General features: G+C 37.1%; 1 protein-coding gene and 1 long non-coding RNA gene across 9 annotated transcripts in view; one reads left to right on the forward strand and one right to left on the reverse strand.

The window, feature by feature from the left end:
- The window catches only part of NAMPT (nicotinamide phosphoribosyltransferase), a 401813-nt gene extending 378786 nt beyond the window's left edge, over positions 1-23027 (forward strand). For all 4 annotated transcript variants that reach the window (XM_057304070.1, XM_048212899.2, XM_057304071.1 and 1 more), the window contains 9 exons: positions 1077-1180; positions 3256-3384; positions 6402-6560; positions 7128-7264; positions 12284-12509; positions 14467-14586; positions 16883-17023; positions 18147-18281; positions 20192-23027. In XM_057304070.1, coding sequence (XP_057160053.1) covers positions 1077-1180; positions 3256-3384; positions 6402-6560; positions 7128-7264; positions 12284-12509; positions 14467-14586; positions 16883-17023; positions 18147-18281; positions 20192-20302 — 1262 coding nt within the window. In that variant the 3' untranslated portion in view covers positions 20303-23027. The remainder of the gene's footprint in view (positions 1-1076; positions 1181-3255; positions 3385-6401; positions 6561-7127; positions 7265-12283; positions 12510-14466; positions 14587-16882; positions 17024-18146; positions 18282-20191) is intronic.
- LOC113266178 (uncharacterized) overlaps positions 4622-26097 on the reverse strand; it is a 188293-nt gene continuing 166817 nt past the window's right edge. For all 5 annotated transcript variants that reach the window (XR_008956255.1, XR_008956257.1, XR_008956256.1 and 2 more), the window contains 3 exons: positions 19725-19916; positions 13255-13944; positions 4622-11157 (listed from right to left, as the gene is read on the reverse strand). This is a non-coding gene — a long non-coding RNA (uncharacterized LOC113266178). The remainder of the gene's footprint in view (positions 11158-13254; positions 13945-19724; positions 19917-26097) is intronic.

The raw sequence follows: 26097 nt of genomic DNA on the forward strand, positions 1-26097 counted from the left end.
CAAATAAAAATAGTCTCAGAAATGAATACAGATTAAGTTGAATTTTACACAGATAATAACCTTTTCCCATAATCTCGGCATTTAAGATCAGATAATTCAGATATGTTACACCATTAAAAACCTACTTGAGTATCCAAAGTACTTTGCAGTAAGACTTACCGAGATATTTTAAACGAGTTTACTAAGTGACCTTACATAGAAAAAGTTACTAAAGATTGATGTCATACTTCAGTTCTACAGCTTAAAAACTTTATTAATTATAGCTAAAATCTATTAATTGCCTATTATAGGCCAGCATTATGCTAAATGCTTCATATATTTTAACTCACTTAGTCCTCACAGTCATCCTGTAAGTAGGTGCTCTACTATTATCCTCATTTTACAGCTAAAGAGAACTAAAAGTGTATTTGAGGAGCCAAAACTTAGTCCTTGTGAAAATTACTGGATTATCAATTATCAGCCCTGAAGACACCCTTTTGAATAAAGTAAAAAGGTTAACCTGGAAGGTTATTTGTATCAAATTTGAAGAGTATATATATATTAATAATTATAGAAAAAATATCTTAGAATTTAACATTACTGTGATTAAAAAAATACTACATGTGTAATAATTTCTTCTGCACATCTGCTTTTCAAATAAGAGCTTATTATATATGCTTAGGGTGAATGAGCAGAAGAGCAAATTCCTTTCCTGGCTGTGCTGTTGACTCTGGGTGATCATTTAACCTCTCAGTTCTTGGTTTTTTATCCACAGAATGGTGAAATAGCTAGAGGGATTAATCCTACAGCAATTTAGCAATTTATGGAATGCCTTTAGAAATGTAAACAGGAGGGGGCACCTGGGTGGCACAGCGGTTGAGCGTCTGCCTTCGGCTCAGGGCGTGATCCCGGCGTTATGGGATCGAGCCCCACATCAGGCTCCCCTGCTATGAGCCTGCTTCTTCCTCTCCCACTCCCCCTGCTTGTGTTCCCTCTCTCGCTGACTGTCTCTATCTCTGTCAAATAAATAAATAAAATCTTTAAAAAAAAAAAAAAAAAAAAAAAGAAATGTAAACAGGAGAAACTTGTCTTTTCAGGGAAAGTAGTGACCAAAGAGAAGATCCAGGAAGCCAAAGAGGTGTATAGAGAGCATTTCCAGGATGATGTCTTTAATGAAAAGGGATGGAACTACATTCTTGAGGTAAAAAAATGGTTTTTATGTTTTGCTTTTAGTTCAAAATTTCTTACAAAGGAATTTGAATAGAAGACTATAATTACAACTTTTTTTCCATCTGTGACCCAAATATAATGGCTATTTTAGATATTCTTGTGAAAAGTTAAGGGTGACATTTAAATTTTTTTCTATAGCAGGTCTAAATAGTTGTTTATAGTATTAATGAATTACAATTTAAATCACTAGCATTTTTCAGAAAGGTGATTTAATCTTTGAAAATGCACTGCAATTAAGAAAGGGCATGGTTATTTGACAGTTTTAAAATTTAGGTCTTTTCTCTTAGCTATAGATTATTTAAGGGAATAGATGTAGTGTGTCAATCACTACACAATAATTTGGGAAATTTCCCTGACTGAATCATTGGAATGGTTCCATGTTGATCCATAAAGTCGATTTTTATTCTTTGTTGTCCTGTAATAGTCATACCTAGCATGTTTGGATCGATTACTTAACCTTTTGAGCATCCAAAGACCTGGCAACTGAGTTATAAGAGTTGAATGTCCTCTGGTGGAGGTCTCTACTACGATGATAGATTGGGAATGGGATCTTTTGGCATCTTGCCATGTAAAGTGTTAATTTATGTCTTAAAAACAAATGTCTTTTCCATTGTAGACTATCAAATACAAAATAATTAGAAGTACTTTAACTTTCAGGCCTATATTGTAATACTGACTTTTACTATTTTTTACTTATGGGTCTTTGAAGAGTCACATAAGCACTATGTGCTGTACTTCCCTGTATCTTAAGTAAGGTCAGTAAAATCTGTTGGCTAACTCCTGCACTCACCCCATTTCGTTTGTTGGGAAGAGAACAGTAATAGATGTTAAGCTTATTAATATAATTCCCAGTAGCCAGGGTGATAAATCTTTTGATTTTACGTTCAGAGAATTTTAGGAATCTAATCTAGTCTTACCTAATTCTGTTTTAAGAATAGAGTCTGAGACCTAGAGATGTTAAATGACTTTCCCAAAGTCCAAGTCAGTATTTTTGAGTCCGTGCTAGGATTTCTAAGGCCGTATTCTTTCTGCTATATCCTGAAGCCTTCCAATGCTTCTCATTAAACAGATTTTTCTGTTATCTAGTTATCTGTCCCAAATCACATAAAAACTATTAGACTTTCTGAAATAATTTGCCTTCCTAGCCAAAATTTAGCCACAGCTTTTATGTTTTAAAAAAGGGAGGTATAATTAAATATCCAATAACATACTCCATAGCAAGTATATTTCAGGCTAATTTTGGAAAGAACTGTTGCACTTGGATATTGATTGCCAAAGCTTTAGAAAGTACACCTAATGATCTTTTCCTAAAGTGGTTTCGGTCTACTATCAGAATAAAGAGAAAACCTATTTAAAATTCTCTCTTTTCTTTTTTTTTTTTTTTTTTAAGATTTTACTTATTTATTTGAGAGGAAGAGACAGAGATAGCGAGAGAGATCACAAGCAGGGAGGAGAGGGAAGCAGGCTCCCCACTGAGCAGGGAGTCCGATGCGGGCCTCTATCCCAGGTTCCTGGGATCATGACCTGAGCCGGAAGGCAGACACTTAGCTCACTGAGCCACCCGGGCATCCTCTCTTTTCTTTTCTGTTTGTTGTTATTTTGTTTGTCTTGCTAATAGCAATCCCTTATTTGGTCTTTTAGCCTTTAGCTTTTCTTTTATGAAAATGACTACTTAGAAGAAAGATAGTGTTCTTGGAATATTTTTGGAACATATCAGAATAAACTCTTTTTGAAAGAATGGGAAAAAAAATTTTTTTTCCTTTGGATCAGTTTGAGATTATCTTCTAGTGAGAAATGTTCTTAGCAGAAGTACTCTGATAATATTTAAAAATTAATATCAGTGCCTAAACTGTAAATCATTTTAGCTAATCTTCTTTAAAGAGAATAAGGATTTTCTGACTCTGTTACTAGCAATATAGTAACATGGACAACTGCAGTTTCTATGACAGTGTAAGTTTAGCTTCTGTAAAATATAAAGAACCTTATTAAAACAAGTAACTGCATATCATCTGTTGAATGAATAAATTCATTATTGTCTGTTACCAGAAATATGATGGGCATCTTCCAATAGAAATAAAAGCTGTTCCTGAGGGCTATGTCATTCCCCGAGGAAATGTTCTCTTCACAGTGGAAAACACAGATCCAGAGTGTTACTGGCTTACAAATTGGATTGAGGTGAATTGTTTTATTTTAATTATTATTTAACATCAGCTGAAGATGTAAAAACCATTCAACTGGGATTCTGATTTTAAAATTGCTACTAATAAAGTTGTGTAATCTACAGTTTACTAAACCTTTCCAGACCTCAGTTTTCTCATTTATAAAGTGACAGTTGGATTAAATAATTTTAAGGTTCCTTCCAGTGAAATTTCATGTTCTGAGACTTTATCTAAGTGAAATTATTAAGAACTATTACTGTTAAATCTCAGTTGGCTTCCATCTTGTTTGTTGCAATCCTAAATGTATATTATCATAGAGAAAACTGAGAAAAGGAACACAGGTTTATTTTTAGTAACTTAAGATTTATTTTGTGGATAGTCTGTTCTAAAGGAATTTTGTTCAGATCTTTAATAACAGCTTTCTTCATTATCTAATCAGTTTAGAGCCTACGCTTTACCACCTGATATTTCTCATCTAAACACACTCAAGACTTGCTGATCATTTTGTTTAATTTCTAAGCCTAAAAAGGAGGATGGATACACTAGAAACTCTTGAGTTTATACTGCAGGGCTCTTTGTTTTCCTTTCATCTGTACCGAAGGAGTCCTGTTTTCACATGCTCCTAGTTTTGACATTAATAATCTACTTAGCTTCTCAACGGCTTAATTTAGATTTTCTCTACTAGAGGAAATACCTTAGAAAGTGACTATAGAAATACCACCTTACTATGTGAGAGGCGTTTACCCAGTGCTTAGAACTCTTTATCTTAGTAGTTTATTGGTTAAACTAACTTGTTATATTGTAAAATAATACATTTGGGGTTATTTATAAGGACTGGAAAATTTAGAAGAAGTAAGAGGTCCAAGAATATGTTTGAAATACATTTTCTAAGTTGGCACAATTTAAAGCTCTTAATTAGACTCTTTATGGGACATCAACTTATAGTAGGCTAATAGGCCCAGAAAAAAATATCCAATTACCCAAAACGAAGACTTTAAATATTTTACTGCTGTCTTAAAACTTTGAATTAAACTGTGAGCTCAAAACTTACGATTAGTTTTTGTACAGTTGTTATAGTATTTATATTGGGAAATAATAGATTTTAAGAGGATGGTATTATAAAAACACAAGAGAAAGAGTTATCCATCTATCCTTTTACCTTCAATGCCAAAAGATCCCAAACAGATACATCTTATTTTGAAAATCATCATCTTTAGGTAACTTTTTTCACTTTTTAAATTTATTTTCTCATTTAGTCTGTAAGTTCTTGTTCCTTGTGTCTAATTGAACTTCCATAAAGCAGATACTTATGGACATAGAGGACTAATTCCCAGCTCACCTTGCTTCATGTATGTTTTTATCTTCTTCAGAAAGTGAAAAAAACACTAACCTTTAAAAACAACAACAAAAACCCTGTTGTAATAATCGTTATATTGGTGTATTTCACTAAAAAACTATAAAGTTTAAAATGTTACATATAGACATCGTAGAGCCGTAGTTTGTTAGCAAATAAATACCATTTTTAATTTAAAAATGATTAAATGTAAAATCCAACATGAGACTGTTCGTTTTTGAAGGGGAAGACAAATTACATAGTTCCTTGTTTTAATTGTTTAGAACCTAAAACAGAACTTCTGTCAAATTTACTTTCTACTCTATTAATATATATGATCTTAAATAATTTCAGTCCTTATTAGCTATTTTTATCTAAGCCACACTAGTTTATGGTCTGACACAATCCCTGTTATAGTTTCTGATAGATCCTGTGTTTTATAAAAAACTGTTTAAATACCAAGTCTCCAGAAGAGACTTCTACATAGTAACTTTGCATCCTTCCTGGGTTTCTGTTGCAAGGGTAGGAGGAGGTTTATCCTAATCTTATCCATCCCCAAGTTTACCACCTTATAAATGAAGTCTGTTACCAAATCCAGCAAACTTGTTACTTACAAACTTAAAGATGGTCTCCAGGCAATCCTTGATTTAAAACATTTTAAATAGTACTAAATAGTATTCCTTACAATGACCTTTCCCAGTGTGTTCAAAGTTATTGCTAATATCCTTTGCTATTCACCATACACTGAATTTTAAAACCCACTAAAATTATTGAATAGCTTTATCAACATCAATATTGGTGCTAGAAGAAGACTTAGTTCTTAAATCAGATTTCAAAACGTGTTTAGAAGAGCTCAAGGGTTCTGCAAAGATGTCTCAGACATACAGAGCACTGAGGAATGAACACATTGGGCTAAACGTAACCATCTCTTCCAACCAAAAAGCAAAACCAAACCTTTTTGCTGTTAGAAAGAATTATAAAATAGTGACCTCACAGTTTTACAGCGTATGCAGAAATGTTTCATGTAGCTTTCTTAAAATGACTTGATAAAAGCCAAGGACATAAAGCATAACTCAGTGAATAGAATTCTCTAGTGCCAAGCGAAAGCATCTCTGAACTAAATAACTTACCAGTAGTCATGTAATCGATCTAAGGAAAAATTAGATCCAAGACTATGTAGAAGAGTAAATGCTTAATTCTTTAGACCCATACTATTCAAAGTGTATTCCCATGTTGGCCCATAAACTATTTGATGCAGGTCCACATTAAATAAAGAAATTGAGGATAACCAAATTTTTTAGAAACTTTCATGGTAATTCCCTCAACACCTAAGTGCGAGTGTATTTTATAAAACTATTTGTCCATGACAGATTGAAAATTTAAAAAAAGGTCCTTTATCACAGGAAGTTTCTCTAAATATTATTTGCTTCATTGGCACTTTGGGATAGAAACTAGGTAATCTGATGTTCTCTACTATTGAGGTCCTGCCGTGTTTATCCTTTGTTGCTAATTTGAGAGCTAAGAAATGCACTGTATCTGGAACACACATGATGGGCGTCTTGCTATACAGTTCAGATGTCTAGCTGGCATTTCAGGTAGTATGGAGGTCTGGGACATACCTCCAGAGAAAGCAGGGGTGTTCCTCAGAAAGAACTCGATATTTTATATTCTAATACTTATGATTAATTTTATCACTACAGACTATTCTTGTTCAGTCCTGGTATCCAATCACAGTGGCCACAAATTCTAGAGAGCAGAAGAAAATATTGGCCAAATATTTGCTGGAGACATCTGGTAACTTAAATGGTCTGGAATACAAGTTACATGATTTTGGCTACAGAGGAGTTTCTTCCCAAGAGGTAAGAAACTGAAATGAACTTCATTTAATAGAATGTGGTTTGTTGGTTAAGATTACCATTATAAATTTGGGGGAAGTTACTGATACTGATCTTGGTTCTGAATAGGCTACATTTTGAAATTCCAACATTCAGTCAATAGATGCACATTTAGTAGCTCCTATGTGTTAGAGCCTCTGTTTACAGTATGTGGAATGAAGCTTTCAATGAATGTCCGTATCCTTAATATATTGGAATGGATGGACAGACAGTAAGATAATGTTATATATTATAATAAATATAGCAGGTGTCAGATAACACAGAAAAGCACAAGGCAGAGTAACGGAAAAGAGGCTGGTGGGAAATGAGGGTGGGTCACTATTCAGTAAGTCTCTTGCAGAAGGTAACAGTTGACTCCTTAAATATTTAGGAAAAACTGAATCTTTGTCATAGGAACTGTTACCTCTGATAATAGTTAAATATCTCTCCAAGAATAGATGAAGACAGCAACTCCTTTGAGAGATCCACTCTATACCTCAAAGTATAGGTCTTTTTCTTCTGTTGGACTTTGGTTTGTGGTCTCTTTTCCAGACTGCTGGCATAGGAGCATCTGCTCATTTGGTTAACTTCAAAGGAACAGATACAGTAGCGGGAATTGCTTTTGTTAAAAAATACTATGGAACGAAAGATCCTGTTCCAGGCTATTCTGTTCCAGCAGCAGAACACAGGTACAAGTCTGTTTTTGTCCTCCTAAACATTTGTTTTCTAAAATGACGTTTTTCACTTTTGTATTGATGATCCAGTGATGTTTTGCTTATAAGCCAGGAACTATAGTAAATCTTCACAAATGTAAGCAATACAAATTCAGTATTTATACTAGGTATTAAAGATTAGTATCAGAGAGGTAGAGAACTTTGAGCCATCCTAATAAAAACTATTAAAGAGCTTTTCTTTTGACTTACATTGCATGTAAGTTTCAAGAACTTTTTCAGCTGCTCTATTGCCACATGTTTTATTTGTAAATCTAGGAACACTCCCTGTAAAACTTGGTCACTTTTTCCCGGTTCCTGCTTTCTACGTGCCCTGCAAGTAGCCACCTGGATGCAGTACCCTCGATTGGAGACGAGCAAGGCCCTTTGATGAAAGGGAGAGAGTTGAGATTCTCTTTATGCCTCCTTATCGGTTATGGCTAAGCCAGCTCAAGTTAAACTAGAAGGCAGTTATGATCCAGAGTGCGGCCGCTCTGCTCCCAGAGTAACTGTATTGAAAGTGGAGTTTTTACAGTGTATGCCAAACCTGATTTCTGGTTCTTAATAACAAAAATTATTTACTGTAATCAGTTTGGGAAAGTTTATTAAGTTCTGTTGATATTTGGATTTCACAGGGTGCTAAAACCAGCAGTGAGTTTTAGAATAAAGCTGAGCTTTTATCCAAGGCAACCTACTGGGTGCTATAAGGGATAGAAAGATACAAGAAATTGACCATATCTTCAGTATAAAAATACTACACTAGCAACATTCTGCCTCTGTTGATGTAGTACTTTTAAAGGGGTTTAAGTGCTCTAGTGGTGCAAGGGAAGGAAAGGGAGGTGTTATCTCACTGGCAGGATCAAGAAAGCTTTTGTAGGGGCGCCTGGGTGGCTCATCCATTAAGTGTCTGCCTTCGGCTCAGGTCATAATCCCACTGTTCTGGGATCGAGCCCCAAATCGGGCTCCCTGCTCAGCGAGGAGCCTGCTTCTCCCTCTGCAACTCCCCCCTGCTTGTGTTCCCTCTCTCACTGTCAAATAAATCTTCAAAAAAAAAAAGAAAGAAAGAAAGCTTTTGTAGAGATGGTTGTGTGAAATCTTCACTTCTTGAAGGAATGGCAGAATTTAATGGCAGACATGGGAGATTGAGCATTCTCTGAGTAAATCTTTATTGCATGCCTACTACAAGTCAAGCATTGTCCTGAAAGAGTCGAGTGAATGTGTTTAGAGGCTGAAACATAAAAGGGATTTTGTTGGGAACATAGGGTAGACTCAGAAGACAGGTTAGTAAAAGCCCTCAAATTCATTTGACATTGAATGTTAACTGCACATGATGCTAGGTTAATCTCATTACTTCTTCAAATGGGAAGTGAGCATTGAAGTTTTGAGCATAAGGAGTTTTGTCATCAGAGAAATATTTTAGGAAGATTGTTTAGATAGCAGGATAGCCTATGAATTGACAGAAACAAGAAGTTAGGAGGCTGAATAGGAAGCAGTTGCAATAGTTTGGAGAGATGACAAGGTGCAGAACCCAGTGGCTCAGTGATCGGAAAGAAGTGGCTAAACCTGAGCAATGGCTTGGGAGATGAAAGTGCTAGAACTTGATGATTGGATTGGGGCTGGTAGAAGGTAGATTCTGCAAACATTCACGGGCATTGCTGTATCAGTAGGGCCTTGTTAAATACTCTCACAGTCAAGACTCACAAAAGTGAGAACACAGGGAAGTCATGAACAGATGAAGGTTCTAGGATTACAGTATTTTTATTTTGGACCTAGATGTATGTACATCTTCTAAAAACTTGAGTTTTTAGTATACTGCGGGTGCCTGGATAGCCCAGTGCATTGAGCAGCTGGCTTTTCGTTTTGGCTCAGGTTATGATCTCAGGGTCTTGGGATCAAGGCCTGCGTCTGGTTCCGCATTCAGTCTGCTTGTCCCTCTCCCTCTGCTCCTCCCCCTGTTCATGCTCTCTCAAATAAATAAAAAAAAAAACACCAAAAAAAACAAAAATGTAAGTAGTATGCATATATTAGACTCTTCACTGATGGTTTGGTTTCCACAGCAGTAACATCACGAGTGTGATACTATAAATCTGAGAATAAAGATAGATATGTCTTCCTTAGGGTTTTCATGTTAAAACAGGGTGAAATCCATTTTAAAGTCTCATAATATTTACTACTTTTGTGTATTTGACTCTTTATAAGAATATTTCAGGTGGTCTTAAATAGAAAAGTCTCTTAAACAATAGCATGGTATAGTGAAAGGAGCTTTGGACTGAAAGCTGGGAAATCTGAGTGACCCAGTGAACCCTACAGCTGACAGTCTGGGTGGCTTGGGCAAGTCATTTCTCTCTCCCTTCCTCAGTTCATCCAGCCAGCCAAACAAAAGGAAGAGCTAAAACCCCAGGTCTCCAACATCAGAAGGTCAGTGAGGATAAATGAGCTAGCGTGTAAAATAATTTCACAATAAGAGAACTCTAAAAGAGCATTGCCGTTGTTGCTACAAATATTTTAAGGAATGTACAAATCTGGACTTAAATATATGCTGTTATCATTTGTTTTAATAGGACTTTTCTGTTTTCTTCCCAATACACTGTCAGTTCACATACTCAGATTCTAATTTTGCCCTGGTCATATAATGGTTTTCACATTCCTGATTTACTTACTCTGAGAGTGACCAAAGCAAAGCCATGCTTTCTTATAGCCAGTAATAACACATTTTTAAAAACCCCACTGAACCCAAAGATGTGGGGAAAGTTTGGTTGACCAAAAAATTTAAGAGGTATTATACTATTTAATGTGGAACCCAATTTAAAATTGTACATCATGTGGTTAAGAAAATGCTTACTTTTTTGAGCTTATGTAAAACTGCCTTGTTAAACTATATAAGTAAAACAAAAATAAATCAATGGAACATTAAGGAGGAAAATAAATAAATATGGTATTACATAACCTTTCCCTCAACTTTGGAAAGATAGATATCATTTTGATTTGATGCTAGAAACTGGAATAATAGCATTAGAATTCACTGAACAAATATTTATGAGCTCCATATACCAAATACTATTATCAGAAGAAAAGGTGTTATAATTGGATTATGGAGGAAATGTCTACATATGGACTAAGATATAGATTTTGGAAACCCTTACCACAAAGGGATTTTTTTTTTTTTTTTTTTTTAAGCTTTGAGTGTTTGTTTTTCACACGGAGATAGATGGAGGAAAGCATGCACGGGATCAGAGCCTATGGTTAGATTGAAGGAGAACACAGCCTCTGAGGGAGACTGAAGAGGAACCATAGAAATAGGAAAAAAATAAAAATGGGGGAGAGGTCACTGAGGTCATGGGAAGGAAAGCTTCAAGAAAGTTCAGGTGCCAAAGAGAAAGCAAGTAAGATAAAAGACTAAAAACGAACAGTGAAGTGTGGTGGGTGATACAAAGAGCAGAGTTAGGTAACTGTATTGATAACAACACTGCGAAAACATCACTGTGTAGGTGACCAGCTTTACCTCTATGAGTTCATTCTCCTATTGCAAAGCTCTCTAGTGTTGGTATTCTTTGAGCTCAATTCTCTCCATCCTTAAAAAGACAGTAGTTCTTGATGTGAAGAAGGGACTTGTCTTTATCCATGTCTTAATTTTCCCTTTAGTCTGCAGATGCTGGCATGAAGTAGGGAGTTGGCTTCGTAGCTCCTGGCAGCCTCTGTCCTGGTCAGGAAGAGTGTTCCCTCTAAAATGAGTTTTATGTGAATAGACGTGCTGTCTCTCCATTTCAGACAAAATAGTCTCTGGGTCGCTAAGTCTTTCTAACCCTGAAGTGTACATGCTCTGTTAGCACCAGCATTTCATCGACAGCATGGGAAAATAGTTTACTCCAGTCCTTTAGAGGGAAAAACAAAACCCGTGATGAAATGACAGTTTCAATCATAGATTAGTATGACTCTTCAAACAGTTTTGAGATAAACTTGTACCCGCATGGGGTTATACAATAAATGAATGGGTTGTCTTCCCCTTATTTTACTTAGAAAAATGGACGGGGTAGAGATGAAAACTAGGAAATTAGGGAGAAGGAAAAATTCTTGGCATGAGGAGCTGCTAACAGTTTTCAGATTCATTATTAAATTGTTTGACTTACATTTATTAACCAAGAAGTACTTGTTACATATTATTCTAGTCAATAAGAAGAATCAGCAGTTTTTGCCTAATAGAAACTCTCACATTTTATTTCCCATCTTAATTATGTTTTGCCCAAGCTAAGTAGTAAAATTCTTACATTCCCTGGGTATGTATTAATTAGTAGTGGATACTCTATAGATGAAATAAATGGCTGCCTGTTACTGGCAATTTGAAGATATAACCAGTAAAGGGTTAGCTGACTATACGTATATATGGTACAGTACAAATAATTGCCTAAGTAATTGCCTTTAAGATTTTTAAAGTTGAAAAAGACATATTGTCCCTGCTATTATTGGTGTATGGTTTTGAAAATTCACAGAAGGGAGCCAAATGCTTGCATTGTCTAGCAAAATAATAGGAATATGTGTCCATTCTTTCTGACATCTTGGCATAATGTACAGCATGCATTCAGCAGGGGCTTTTTGTAGTTAACTGATCTGATTTGATTTTTTTAAGTAAACGCTACACCCAACATGGGGCTTGAACTCATAACCCTGAGATCAAGAGTCACATGCTCTACTGACTGAGCCGGCCATGCCCCCCTAGTGAACTGATTTTAAATGAGTAGGTTTAGGAATACAAAAAAAGTTGGGTGACTATGACTTTAAGAGTTAAAATAACTATGGGACAGGAATAAGATTTCTTATAGTCTTAAACATCAGCCAAGGGGTGGTGTGCCCCAAATAGTCAGTGAACCTTATGATGTGTATTCATTAAGCTCACTCACCTTCTTTGTGGGATTGATGGTGTAAATATAGTACATGAGATGTGATTCAGGAATAGATAATGTGTCTGCCTAAGTAAATCTCTGTTTTCATTTTGTTTCCTAGTACCATAACAGCTTGGGGGAAAGACCGTGAAAAAGATGCTTTTGAACATATAGTAACACAGTTTTCATCAGTGCCTGTATCTGTGGTCAGTGATAGCTATGACATTTACAACGCATGTGAAAAAATATGGGGTGAAGACCTAAGACACTTAATACTGTCAAGAAGTACAGAGGCACCACTAATAATCAGACCTGATTCTGGAAATCCTCTGGACACTGTATTAAAGGTAAATTTTAACACATAACTTGATTATTAAAATGCCTGTAGATGAGCTATATCAGGACTGTTTTAATTTCATTTGTGCACATGCCATTTCAGAACTATCTATTTTAGAATTGCAGCCCAGGGAGAGTAATAAATTTGTCCAAGGATACCCACAGTTCTGGGGTTATTTTTGTATCATCAAATAGATAATAACATCGAACAGATATTTTCTGCTTGAAAATTAAATTAATCCTGTGATTTGGTCATCAAGTTTGTGGTTTTTCTTTACCTACAAATCATTGCTATACCTTTGAAGTTTTTAGTGCAGAAGAAATACATGCAAGGTGACATGGAATAAAAACTCGAAAATACTTTTCAGGTAGTGATTCTTTGGAGATACTGTTGACCCTCAATGTAGCGTTGCTGCATTTTTTTTCTTTTCTTTTTTTGTTTTTGTTGGGTTTTTTTTTTAGCGTTCAGTAAGTCGACTTAGTTTGCCTTCTCTGAAAATCATTAGTAAGAGGTTATTTGATGCCTACCACTAGAAAAATACTGTGTTAGGTGCTTTACTTAAGCTGTGTCATTTAATCTCTATGAAGACCTTATGATAAATAGTACTCTTTTTTATAGACAAAGCAACAGGCTTAGGTTAAAATAACTTGCTAAAGGTCACACAACATGTAAAATATGCCAAGTGTCCAACATAGATCTTTCTGGCTTTCTTACCACACTCTCCCAGCTAAGTGATTAGATGATAAATTACTTACCCCTTGAGAAAGGTGGATATAGAACCAAGGAAGTCTTTTCCTATCCCGTTCAGTAACAGGCCATTTTGAAGGTCTTAGTCTGAAATACTAACAGATTTGGTTTTAGCAAACTTAACAGGTTTCATGTTTTCCCTGTTACCTAATAAAAATGTACTGACCTAGTTAAGAATAAACCAAGTCATCAATATGGAATTTTCTCATTGGTAAAATCTTTATTTAGGAAAAAGGAGTGATTGGGGGTAAATATGTGTCTGTATCTCTGACCAAGCTTTCTGAGAAATTTTAGATCAGTGTTTAGGAATTTCAGCTGTTCTAAAACTTAGTAGGCAATGAATGAGTGGGATGATTTGCATAATATGCAGTTTGTCTTTTAAAAAATGGGTATCACCTTTAAATGAGAACTTCAGAGAAACTTGGGTTGTATACGCTTCATTTTCAGCTTTGTAGATGATAATTTCCTTGAGGTTTGTAATTCGGTTGGATTCATACTTGGGTTCTGTCAGATGAAAGAAGCTAAACTGGGCACCTGGGTGGCACATTTGGTTAAGCCTCCAGTTCTTGATTTCGGCTCAGGTCATGATCTCAGGGTCGCGGGATGGAGTCCTGCATCCTCGCGCAGTGCGGCGTCTACTTCAGATTCTCTCTCTCCCTCTGCCCCTCCTGCTCATGCTTGCGCTCTCTCAAATAAATCTAAAAAGTAAATGAGCCAAACAAACTGTTGGGCATAGGCAGAATAAATCCAAATCATAATTATAGGTTTGTCAAATGATGTATTATATACCTATTAAAAATATGGTATTTACTGTTTTTGATTCATTGACCTCTGGGTCACAGGCCCAGCATGCTTTGACTGGGCCACTCTGTTCACTTATATTTACTGTTTTAATTTCCTAAAGATTTTTTTTCTTGAATCTGTACAATTTGAAAGATGGGAAGTAGAAAACTTGTATTTTGAGCAACTCTATGGTATACATTGACATGACAGAAAAATAGCATGCCTGTTTCTAATATAATCAAAAGGAATTGAGACTAAATTTTAGAAGGCTTGTATATAGTGTTGTAAAACTTTTTAAGTAATTTGATCCATTTTTATATTCTCAAGATTGTCTAGAAAGCAGTCATTTTTTTTTAACTGTGGAAAGCTTCTATACTTTTTTTTTTTTTTTTTTCAGTTTTAGTTATTTTATGTTGGGTGTGTATTTTCCCCTACAGGTTTTGGATATTTTGGGTAAGAAGTTCCCTGTTACTGAGAACTCAAAGGGCTACAAGTTGCTGCCACCTTATCTTCGAATTATTCAAGGGGACGGAGTAGATATTAATACCTTACAAGAGGTATGTATTTTATATTAAAGTTCCAATAAAGCAATCAAGTTCCTTACCAGTTTGATAAATAGCACATTAATAATTTAAGTACAGCTCTGATTCTTTTCATAAATGTTTATGATCCTGTCTTTTCTGTTAAGTGCTTATTTATAAACACAGTTGATCCTTGAATAATGCAGGGGTTGGGGTGCCGATACCCCCTCCACCCAGCACAGTCTGAAATCCATATATAACTCCTGACTCCCCCAAAACTTAACTCCAAATAGCCTATTGACCAGAAACCTTACCAATAACAAGTCAGTGAACACATATTTTTCTATTCTATGTGTTATACACTATATTCCTAGAATAAAATAACCTAGAGAAAATATTAAGAAAATTATAAGGAAGAGAAAATACAAGTCTAGATGTAGCAGCCAGACCACACTTACTACTCTCTGTCCTCATTGGGCATCCTTGATGCTGTGACTAATGAAGTGTCACTATGAAACAGGAAAATGCCAGTTAAGGAACACTTCCTTGTATATAAAATGAAAAGTCTAGACACAGCTTGAAAAGGTGTGTTTTATTGGAATAGACTATGAAATTCCAGTGGCATTACTATGTGCTTTCTTGGAAAGTACAGAATGGTTTGTCACCTCTTCTAAATTAAGCATTGACTGTCATCACTATTGGTAGATGTAGCCTCTGTTATCTTAACATTTTTGCCTTTTTGCTCAAATAAGCTTTTAAAGTGCTATAACTTTAATACCTAAAATACTCCATAAAAATGAAGGCTGTCACTGATGCCATGCTGTACACTGTCCGCTGTTGTTAAGCACTGGTGTTTTACTGTCCATCCATCTCCGCTAGCACCCACAAGTCTACCAAAGGATTTTTTTGTTTGCAAGAATTTGGTGTGGTGAGAGTAAGGTCAGTACCCAAATTGGAACTAGTTTGTGTCCCAAAGATCCATTTAAAAGAAAGAGCTATGGCGTATAACAAAGTGTAGTTCTGTGGTGATGTGCATTCAGAGTTCCAGAGCAAGGTTTCTGGAACAGATCTCTTGCAGTTACAGAAGTGAGGGTTTTTCTCACCAGCTCTCCCAAACTGCCTTACCTAAATGAAAGTGGAAACTCCCCAAACAACTCTAAGACATTTGGTGTGGGGATGTTAGGGGCTTTCTTGTGAAAAGGAAGGAAGACAGAAGTCTGCAGTGAGAAGGAAGACCTGAGTACAGAGATCTCAGCGGGCATTTTTAATTGCTCTTGTCTCCTTAGCTCCGCTAAATTAAAGGTTTCTTACCTTGGTATCGGTTAAGAGCTGCTCCCCATACCTACACTTTAGCCAGTTTAGCAGGTGCCCTCACACACATTTCTCCCCTTCTTACATGAAAAATCATGGGCAGGGAGGGGCCTGTGCCATTTCCAGAGAGCCCATCAGCGCAGGGTCCTTCCCATGGCTCACACCCAGCAGTCAGCTAGCTTGTTCAGTCGGGTTTGTGAACTTCCCTGTAAAAACTGAAACTCTTCAGTTTTCTTTTTTTTTTTAAATAAATTTTGAGAATCAGCTTTAAACTTGAGGTTTGGTTTTTTGTTTTTAACTTTACGAACAAGAAGTTAAATATCGAGACAGATACTCTTTGGCCTTGGTGCAGCCTTGGTCAGAGATGAGTAGTCTGTTAATGCAGATGCACTTGTGTGTTGTGTGACCTAGAGGGGAATACCTGCTTTCTTCATCTTGGAGGGGGTTGAAATAAGTTTTCAGAAGCAGGAAAAGGAATTGTAGCAGTTTTGCTTTCTACATACACTAGACGCCTTAATTTTGAAAATGATGAAAAACTTAACTTCACAAACAACAGACTTCCCTGTCAGCCTCACTCTTGAACTTGGCTCTTCATGGTCAGTCTTCCCTGTAACGTCTCATGGAGTTGATGATATAACCCTGCCCTAGGTTTCTGTATACCGGAATCAGTCTACTTACTTAGGAAAAGAGGCAGAATCCCCTTTTGTGATAGACACGAAACTTGAAATGCTTTCTCACCAGCTGTTTCTCATTCCCTCATATCTTTCATTCCCCCAACCCTAACCACAGTCACGGTGGAAACACCACACATGCAGGCGCTTGGAATGAAATCCCCTCCTTTCACACTTACACCTTTTCTTTTAAAAGAGAAAATTTGGAGTGTAACTCTGTAGGCCTTACTCTTACCTCACCATGTATGGTGTTACAAAATGGCTCTAGGATGTTTTTATTCATCAGTATGGCTCAGGGAAAATAACCTTCCTCTTTCAGATCACTTAGTTTTTGTTTTTTAATCCTCTAGATTGTAGAAGGCATGAAGCAAAAAAAATGGAGTATTGAAAACATTGCCTTTGGTTCTGGTGGAGCTTTGCTACAGAAGTTAACGAGAGATCTCCTGAATTGTTCCTTCAAGTGTAGTTACGTTGTAACCAACGGCCTTGGGGTATGTCCTCCGACTTCTACACCCGTTAGTAACTTCTTTCTGTGTCTATTGCATTGAATACCTGCATTCTACCAAAGGATATGGTCCTAAACTCATAATATGTTGTCATGTACCACTGACCTTGACTCTAAACAAGGAAAGAAAAGAGACATGACTTGGAGAGAGGAGGAAAAATAAGATCTGAGAGATGAGGCAGTCCAGTCATTTCTTACAGCTTCAGTATTACACTTTTGAGTCCAAAAGCTGACCCATTTCAAGTGGGAATGTCAGCTCACCTAGCCATCACAGATTAAAGATAAGTGAGTGTGTAAGCACTGTCAAGTGGTTTAGGAAGGTGGAGCATGAAGCTGGAGTTGTGATACCAGAATCCTGTTCGACTAGCCTTAAAACAGGAGAACCCAACGTGCCTGTTTCAGGCATCTGAACTGCAGTCACCCTGGCCCTTCATAGACTCTTGAGAATCTATAAATCCAAAGGTGGGAGTGGGGGAGACTAAGATCTCCTCAGGACACCTGGGCTGGTTCCCTGCTTTACCTCATTCTGCCCGTCTTTGGAAAGTTCTGGGGTTGATTCACTACTTGCTTCTGTTATGTTGGCCTCCTACCTTTCTGATCTTTAAACAAACCTTCTGTTCTCTTCAGGTTCTCTAGATCCTCTTTGCTTTTCACAGTAACAAAGACTAAAGTAACAAAAGGAAAGGTTATCAAGTAATGGAATGGAAGCCTTTACCTTAGTAAAAATCCTAGTTCCCTTGCCACAGATTATGTACAGTTGACATAGTTATTTTCCCCCCAGCAGCATGCATGTGCTGTACCTGAGTCACTTAAGGGTAATTCAAAATATGAAGGATCCCTGAAGGGTCACATGTTAACTTCAGCGACTTCCTACAGCTAGAGTAGTAGGTATCTACAGTGGTAAGGAAGGATATTCAAGACTTGGATTTTGTTCGTACGTACGTAACAGAACACTGTGTCCTCCAACACTGGCTGGAGGTATACTTCTAAAAGCTGGATGTAGATTTGTTTCGTTATACGAAAAAGTACCTGAAGTTTATGTACGAATTATGTATAAGCTTTCTTCTTTAATGGCAATTGAGTAGTCTCCTTATTTCTCTTTCTTCCAGATTAATGTCTTCAAGGACCCAGTTGCTGATCCCAACAAAAGATCCAAAAAGGGTCGATTATCTTTACATAGGACACCAGCAGGGAATTTTGTTACACTTGAGGAAGGAAAAGGAGACCTTGAGGAATACGGTCATGTATGTTATTTATGCTGATCTTTTTTTTTTAACAGTAGGTTAGCTTTCCAAATTAAAGGGGACTCTTATGTTGTATTTTTAAATTTTCAGAACAAATTTTTTCTTGAAGGACAAAGTACTTTTGTTGTAAAAAGTGTACAAATGCTGACCTAGCCTACCAAAATTAGATGAAAAACAAGAAGGGACTAGATCATAAGTGAGTTTGTGCATACAATGGGTGAAAAACTTTATAACATTAAAAAAAAAAAAGATAAAAGTTCTTCCAGGTAGTGACCCACAGGGTAGTGATTGATATCTTCAACAAGGTTTTGTGTATTTGATCTTACTCTTACTGCCAATTTAGCAGCAAATAATTTCTGAAGAGGAATAGCCAAGAATACTTAAAGGAAGCTATTTATGCTATAGTAAAACTTCGGTAATATTAATAAAGGAAGGGCTGTCCAAATTCTGAGATGTTAAAGATAATTGCATTTTTTTAAACTTAACAGAATCCAGTCGAGATGGTTTTCTTTAGTCTTGTGATTCTCAGAGCAAATCTGGGCTTATTAAAAAAAAAAGCAAATTATGTTATCTTAGTTATCTTACGATATGAAAAGCTCAGGACTGGATTCTGATGGCATTATAATAATTGGTGAAACCTAGACTGAACCAAGTTTTCTGATTCAAATCAACCAAACTATAAAAATTAATATTGTGCTGAAGTGGGCCATGTGATCTAATGGTCCTTAACATGCAGAAGTACACTTATATTTGTGAACTCAGAAGTTACAAAATTTTAAGCCACTGGATTGAAAACATTCACTTGTAGAGGGCAACTACTCATGAGCGTTCATGTTCTCAGAAGTAGTACCAAAAAAAAAAAAAAAGTTTACACATCACTATGATTCTTAATACCATATCTGATATTCTTGTCTTTAATGAAAAGTATTAGTCCCTAAACTTTTAGGTCTAGCCTGCTGTGTAGGGCTTTGGTAACCTTCACTTCACTCTTATAGCTCCCAAGAGTTTGCTGAATTCCAGATGGACTAGAGTCACTTAAGACGCAGTCCTAACTTGACTTTAAAAAGGCACTGATTTTAAGAGTATATAGATGATACTCTAGAACGTTTGAGGCAGTAATCAATTATAATCCTAAGTGGCATTTTGATTTAAGAGTAGGAATCACCATTCTTTCATAGTACTTAACTTTATGAAAGAAAAGGTCATGCACCTCAATCTTGATGGAAAACTTAGGCATGACAGATTATGTCTGTGGGTATTTTAAAGAGAAACTGAAGGCAGGCGGATAGTTCCTTATTTACCAGACTCAAAAGGGGATGTAGGTTTAATCTCGGCCGTTGTTAGCCCTGCATAGATCAAATGGATTACATGTATCAGTCACTTCTGCAGTATACACAGTTTTTAAATCGGTCACTGTGCATTCATCAAGAAATCAATACTTACTTTTGTTTCTGGTTTGGTTTCTTGTTTTTTAGTCCAAAACTCAGTGAGTAGGAAATTTATTAAATTCCAGGGTTTGGTAAGTTTAATCAGTGTTGAGCCTGTTGTCTAGGAACAAGGGAAGGTCTGGCAGGCTTCCCTTGCTCACTGTCAGCCATGACTCTTCCGGGCAGCTGAGCAACAAGCATCTTCTACCTAAAGACAGAGATGGATCAGCTAGTGGGGTTGTTTTCCCTTCAAGGAAAAATTTTAAGAATATTTAGATCATTGCTGCTTTGAAAGCTAAATATTTTTACATAGCCTTTTTGGATACTGCCATGCGCTCTGCCTGCTCCACCAAGTCATTTCATAATCTGAACACCATCGGACGTCTATTTGACTAGTCAGTCTGATTCATCAAAGCATTCTGAAGTACTGTGCTTGATAGTCTAATATGACCGTTACATCTTAGTATTGTTATGTTTGTGCAGGATCTTCTCCATACGGTCTTCAAGAATGGGAAGGTGACAAAAAGCTATTCATTCGATGAAATACGAAAAAACGCAGAGCTGAATATCGAACTGGAAGTAGCACCTCATTAGGCTTTATGACTGCGTGTGTGTGTGTGTGTGTGTGTGTGTACGTGCATGCACGCACCTGCACACCTGTGTGTGAGTATGTAATGTTTATTGTACAGATGTGTGGGGGTTCCTTGTGTTTTATGATACATTACAGCCAAATTATTTGTTGGTTTATGGACATACTGCCCTTTCATTTTTTTTTTCCAGTGTTTAGGTGATCTCAAATTAGGAAATGCACTTAACCATGTAAAGGATTAATGCTAAAGTAAGCTTTTTAGGGCCCTTTGCCAATAGATAGTAATTCAATCTGGTATCGATCTTTTCACAAATAACAGAACCCAGAAACTTTTATATATAACTGAAGATCACATAAAACAGATTTGCATAAAATTATCATTGATTGCTTTATGTTTATATTTAACTTGTATTTTTGTACAAACAAGATTGTGTAAGATATATTTAAAGTTTCAGTGATTTAACAGTCTTTCCAACTTTTCATGATTTTTATGAGCACAGACTTTCAAGAAAATACTTGAAAATAAATTACATTGCCTTTTGTCCATTAATCAGCAAATAAAACATGGCCTTAACAGAGTTGTTTGTGTTATTGTACAATTTGAAAATTATGTCGGGACATACCCTATAGAATTACTAACCTCACTGCCCCTTGTAGAATATGTATTAATCATTCTACATTAAAGAAAATAATGGTTCTTACTGGAATGTCTAGGCACTGTACAGTGATTATACGTTGGTCATTGTATTGTACCAGTGAAATGCCAAATCTGAAGGCCTGTACTGCAATTTTATATGTCAGATATTGCCTGTGGCTCTAACATGCACCTCAAGATTTTAAGGAGATGTTTTTAGAGAGAATTTCTGCTTCCACTATAGAATATATACATAAATGTAAAATATTAACAAAAGTGGAAGTAGTGTATTTTAAAGTAATTACACTTCTGAATTTATTTTTCCTATTCTATAGTTGATATGACTTACTTAAATGAATTACTGGAATGGGTAGTGAGTGTACTTATTTTAAATGTTTTGATTCTGTTATATTTTTCATTAAGTTTTTCAAAAATTAAATTGGATATTAAATTGTACGGACATCATTTATTAATTTTAAACTGAATCCCTCAATAAATAATGCTCAAGCAAGTTCATAAATGAGGATAAATTAAAGCATGATATGAGTTTGAATAGAAGAATCTTAACCAAGAGTCGTAAGTTGGCTATATTCAAAGTGTTCAACATCAAAAAATGTTCTAGAGTGATTAGGTTCTGAGTCAATTTGTTTCATGATTCTATTTACATCTGTTCTAAGGCAGGAGTTGGCCGACCATGGCCCACAGGCCAAGTTCAGACTGCTCTCTCCTTTTTGTAAATGACTTGTCTATGTCTATGACTGTGTTCTCAGGACAATGCAGAAATGGAGTAGTTACATAGTGACCATATGACCGAGAAAGCCTGAAAAGTTTATTACCTGGCCCTTTGCAGAAAAAGTTTGTCGACCCTTGGGGTCTAAGAAAAGGAGTGTGTGCCTTGAAGTTTAAGAGAAATGTTGATAAGGAGCTTGTCTTTTGTCATTTCTGTTCTTATTTAAGAATTTGATCTTGGAAGACCGATTCTGAAAGCTTTAACAACATGACATTAAATGTGAAATTTTAAAAATTGAAAAGCCATAAATCATCTGTCCTAAACAGTTACATGAGAAAGGTATTTATCAGTAGAATAACGTCTCTTAAAGAACATGGTTTTTGCAGGTGATTCTAAACACTTGTTGAAGAGTTTTCATCCTGTAGTTCCTGGTGGAAAATAAGCTGATTCTTTTAAATGTATCTAAGTAAAAATTAGTACTATTAAAAACACAGCTGTCTTCACAAAATGTGCTAAGGGGCTTATAGAGAATTAAAAAACCGTATTTATTACCAAATAACTTTGATAACCACCTATAAGTTTGATTTTGTTTAAACATTGGAATTCTACTACACAGAGTATTGTGTACTGTGAATCTCAGCAGTTTCAGAGCAGCTAGAGCAGTGTTATTTTAAAACTTAGCAGTGAATGCTAAAACCTGTACGTTAGTACACGGCCATAGATTAGAGAGGGTGGGATGATTGATTCCGTTAGCCACTTGGAACGGATTAATCTGAATTTCTGTGACTAAGCACTTACTATTTGGCCATCCCATTCTGAGTAGCAAATGGTTGACATAGTTATCAAAGAGAATTCTGCTCTGTGTCACCTTTAAATCAGCCTGACTCTTCCAGACAAAAGCAAATGGCATGTATGGGTTTGCTTAAGTCATTAGATTTGCAGTTGACGTCAATTAATCCCTCTCGATTCACAATAGCCTGAAGTATTTGTATTTTAAATAGAAGGTAGGAGTTCTGTGTTGAAGACTCTTTATTTGTACTCTGTACTTCAAGTCAGATGGTTTTAATGATTATCCCTAATTTCCTTTCTTGAAATAAATGTTACGAAAATATTTTATAATGAAATTCATCTTGGAAAACTAGAAAGAGAAAAATGGCAAGGTAATTATTGTTCTGTTTGCCATAATTCAGAATTCAACACTTAAACAAGTATTTTATAGTTTTACATTCCTTTTTAACCCATTCAGTGGAGAATGTCCAGCTTTTCTCCCAAGTTGTATGTTTAAGTCTAATATGTATACAACATCAAAGATAAACATGTAATAAACATGGAAATAAAGTTTAGCTTCTATTAGTGAAATGTTAAATTTGACTGTGTGCTTCAAATACTGGCCATTTCTAGATTTACCCTCTTTTAGGAATTCCTCCAATTCAAAGAATTAGAAAATGAGAGGCATCAGGGACGACTCCTCTGTTTTCTGCCTTGTGCAGCCATCTGAATGGCACTGCCACTTACTAAGGACACTAGAGGGAGACCAGATTTGGGGGAAAGGGCACAATTCCTAGGTAAAGATCTGAGATGCCACAGAGACATTTAAATGTGGTTGATTTAGGTAGTTCGATATACAGACTTGGGGACTGGAGGGTCTCCAGGTATGAATTTGATGTATAGCTGGTCATGAGAGACACAGGAAAGGGTACTTCTCTAGGGAGACAGACTATGTTTTTGTAAATGCAGTTTGATCGGAACAAGCCACGTGCATGAGTCTGATTAGTGCCTGCGGCTGCTTCCATGCTGCAGGGGCAGAGCGGAGAGGTTGCAACAGAGACCTTAAGGCCTACAAAGCCTAAATTTACGGCCCTTTAAAGAAAAAATGTGCCAATCTCTGCTGGAGGATAGAACAGGAAAAGAGGACTGAGGGCAAACCCAGAGGAGCTCCAAAAAAGTTAAGTGGCAGAAGCTACGGCAAAGAAGACGGACAAGTAGTAGCTAAAGAGATGAAAGCCGGAGGAGTAAAGGAAGGCTGAAAGAAGGCAGTGTTTCTGCGCGGCGTCGAATGCTGCTGAGAGACCGAGTAGAGTGAGGAGGGAGTAAGAGCATCAGCTGGGTTGAACCTGGAAATAACTAGCAGCTTACAAACATTCCCTCCGCAGCTGGAGCGGCAGTACATGGCAGCAGGCAGCTGCCTTACAAAACTCTAAATTCTGGATGTGAAAAGGAGGCAAGAAGTGAGGCAACAATGTGTCTTCCTTTCCCTTTTTAGCTACTGCTTTATATCTGAAAATGACTCGGGAAAGAGGGAGAAGTTGAAGATAACAGAGCAGAAGCAATCTGTGATGGTGTTGGGGTCCAAAGAGGGTGGAAGACGATGGGGTCCAAAGCACTGGTGGAGAGACTGGCAGGCTTTCAGATGGGAACGGGGTAGGTGCACACGCAGACCGTGGTGTTCTCTGTGAAGTCAGAGACCAAGGGGAATTGGGCTTTTGAAAAAGGAGGTTTTAAAATAGTTTCTGTGGAGAGTAAAGTGACCTGAGGCATAGTAGGACTGTAGGACATTGTGGAGGACCCGACTGTCTGGTGACTGAGAACTTGAGAGTTGGCCTATTGTGATCCTTCTGTTCCCTCCATAGGAGCACCCTACACAGAGGACGGGGAGGTACGTGGTGCGTGGCAGATGAGTCTGATAAAACAAAGCGGTGCTGATAGAATAGTTGCTGAAATAATGGTCCTCCATATCTAAACCGGGTAGGTAAGGACATGAGGAGGAGCCACAGAGCCCTGGGAAGGCAGGATGGACAGGCCGATAGCAGCTCTGATCTGCTGGGAGTTGCTGGAACAGGCAGGTTTGAAAGGACAGGAAACACTAGTCACAGACCGGGATGCTTGGATTAATGATCAGAGAGGAGCAAGTTCACGGTGTCGTACTTTGCAAGCTGTGACCTTGGCAGTGGCTAAATGCAGAAGATCATGAGACACAAAACAAGATCAGGAAACCTGACAGGGCAGTTGGGTTGGACAGTGGACACTAAAATCATCCAGAAAGATGGCAGAAGTTGTATCGGGCACCACCAGCATGTTCAGTGAATGAAGGGAAGGAGCCGGGAGGTCAGGAGGAGGCTGCAGCAGTGAGCGGTGTGCGCCTAAAGGGATGGGGCAGTGAGACCCCGACCCAGGCCAGCCCGCAAGAGGAGGAGCTCAGCCTCTTCAGAGCGTCCACGCACACCCGGACAAGTACAAACCGATAAAAAGCACTTTGTGTATTGCCAAAGGTTTGACGTCCTTTACCAGGTACTCAGTCAATATTTGTTGACGTAATGAATGAAGGGAAGGAATAATCTCGATAAAAAATTTCTTGATTTCATTAGCGTGCTACAAACACGCCTTCCACTGACACAGGCCCAAGTGTTCAAGCCTTTAAATGCATTTTTGAAATTGTTTTGTTTTGAATGTTTTACGATTTACATTTTGTTTAGTTTTTTAAAAAGAGCAGCCAAAGCATTCTGCAGCCAAATAAAACCAGTCACCTCTCATGTAGTCTAGTTCTTCCCACCTCGTTTCAAATGACTGTTTTAAGTTTCTCTAATTGTTACCTGTTCCCCGAGACAACTCCATCTTTAATTTGGTTCACAGCTCTTTGTTCTGTTAAAACTTACGAAAATATTTGTTCAGGTTATTCTAGCAAAGAGAAATATGTTCTCAAAAGGAATTTTAGAATCAAATTACCAACTTCACCAAAATCTAGTGAACATAGAAGTGGGTCCTTGATAATCAGGAGATTTGCCTGTAGACTACCACAGGTGTAACTGAGCCTTCGCCTTGACAGAAAAGACTCTTGGTGACTTAACGAGTCTTCACAGGTGACAGGGGGCTTTGACCATGCTACAGGGCCTGGGCTACTCTCTTGTTGAGCAGAAGCTGCCAGCTGACTTTTCTACTGGTTTATAGCATTGTCTCTGCAGAAAAACACAATTTGGTTTACACTGATTTATATTCATCCCGGAGAAATGAAGCGCCATTCTTTGTTGACAACAAAATTCAATTTAAAAAGTTATCCTCACCAACTTTATTTTTTTGTTTTATTCTGTAATTGGTCACTGAGCTGTTACTTCTTTGACTTCGGGAAGACATAGTTTTTAACTTAAGATGGGTTAGCTCTTGTGCTTATGAGCAATCCTGATGAATTAATTGGCTACAAGTTTAATTCTGATGAGGTCTTCCTGAGTAGCCTGAAGATTTCTACCAGATTTCTGAGCTGGGGGCGGGGGGGAATAACTCTTTATTTTCAGCTTCTGACTTTCAGTTACTCTCTCCTCAGAAACAAACATGTTCCTATTTCTCTCATCCTTTTAAAAAAACACTAAGTCCCTTGATAACACTAGCTCTACTCTCCCTTCTCCCATTCATATCCAGAGTTCTCAAGCTGTGCGCATTACCGC

Source organism: Ursus arctos, unplaced genomic scaffold, assembly GCF_023065955.2.
Source record: "Ursus arctos isolate Adak ecotype North America unplaced genomic scaffold, UrsArc2.0 scaffold_3, whole genome shotgun sequence".
NCBI lineage: Eukaryota > Metazoa > Chordata > Mammalia > Carnivora > Ursidae > Ursus > Ursus arctos.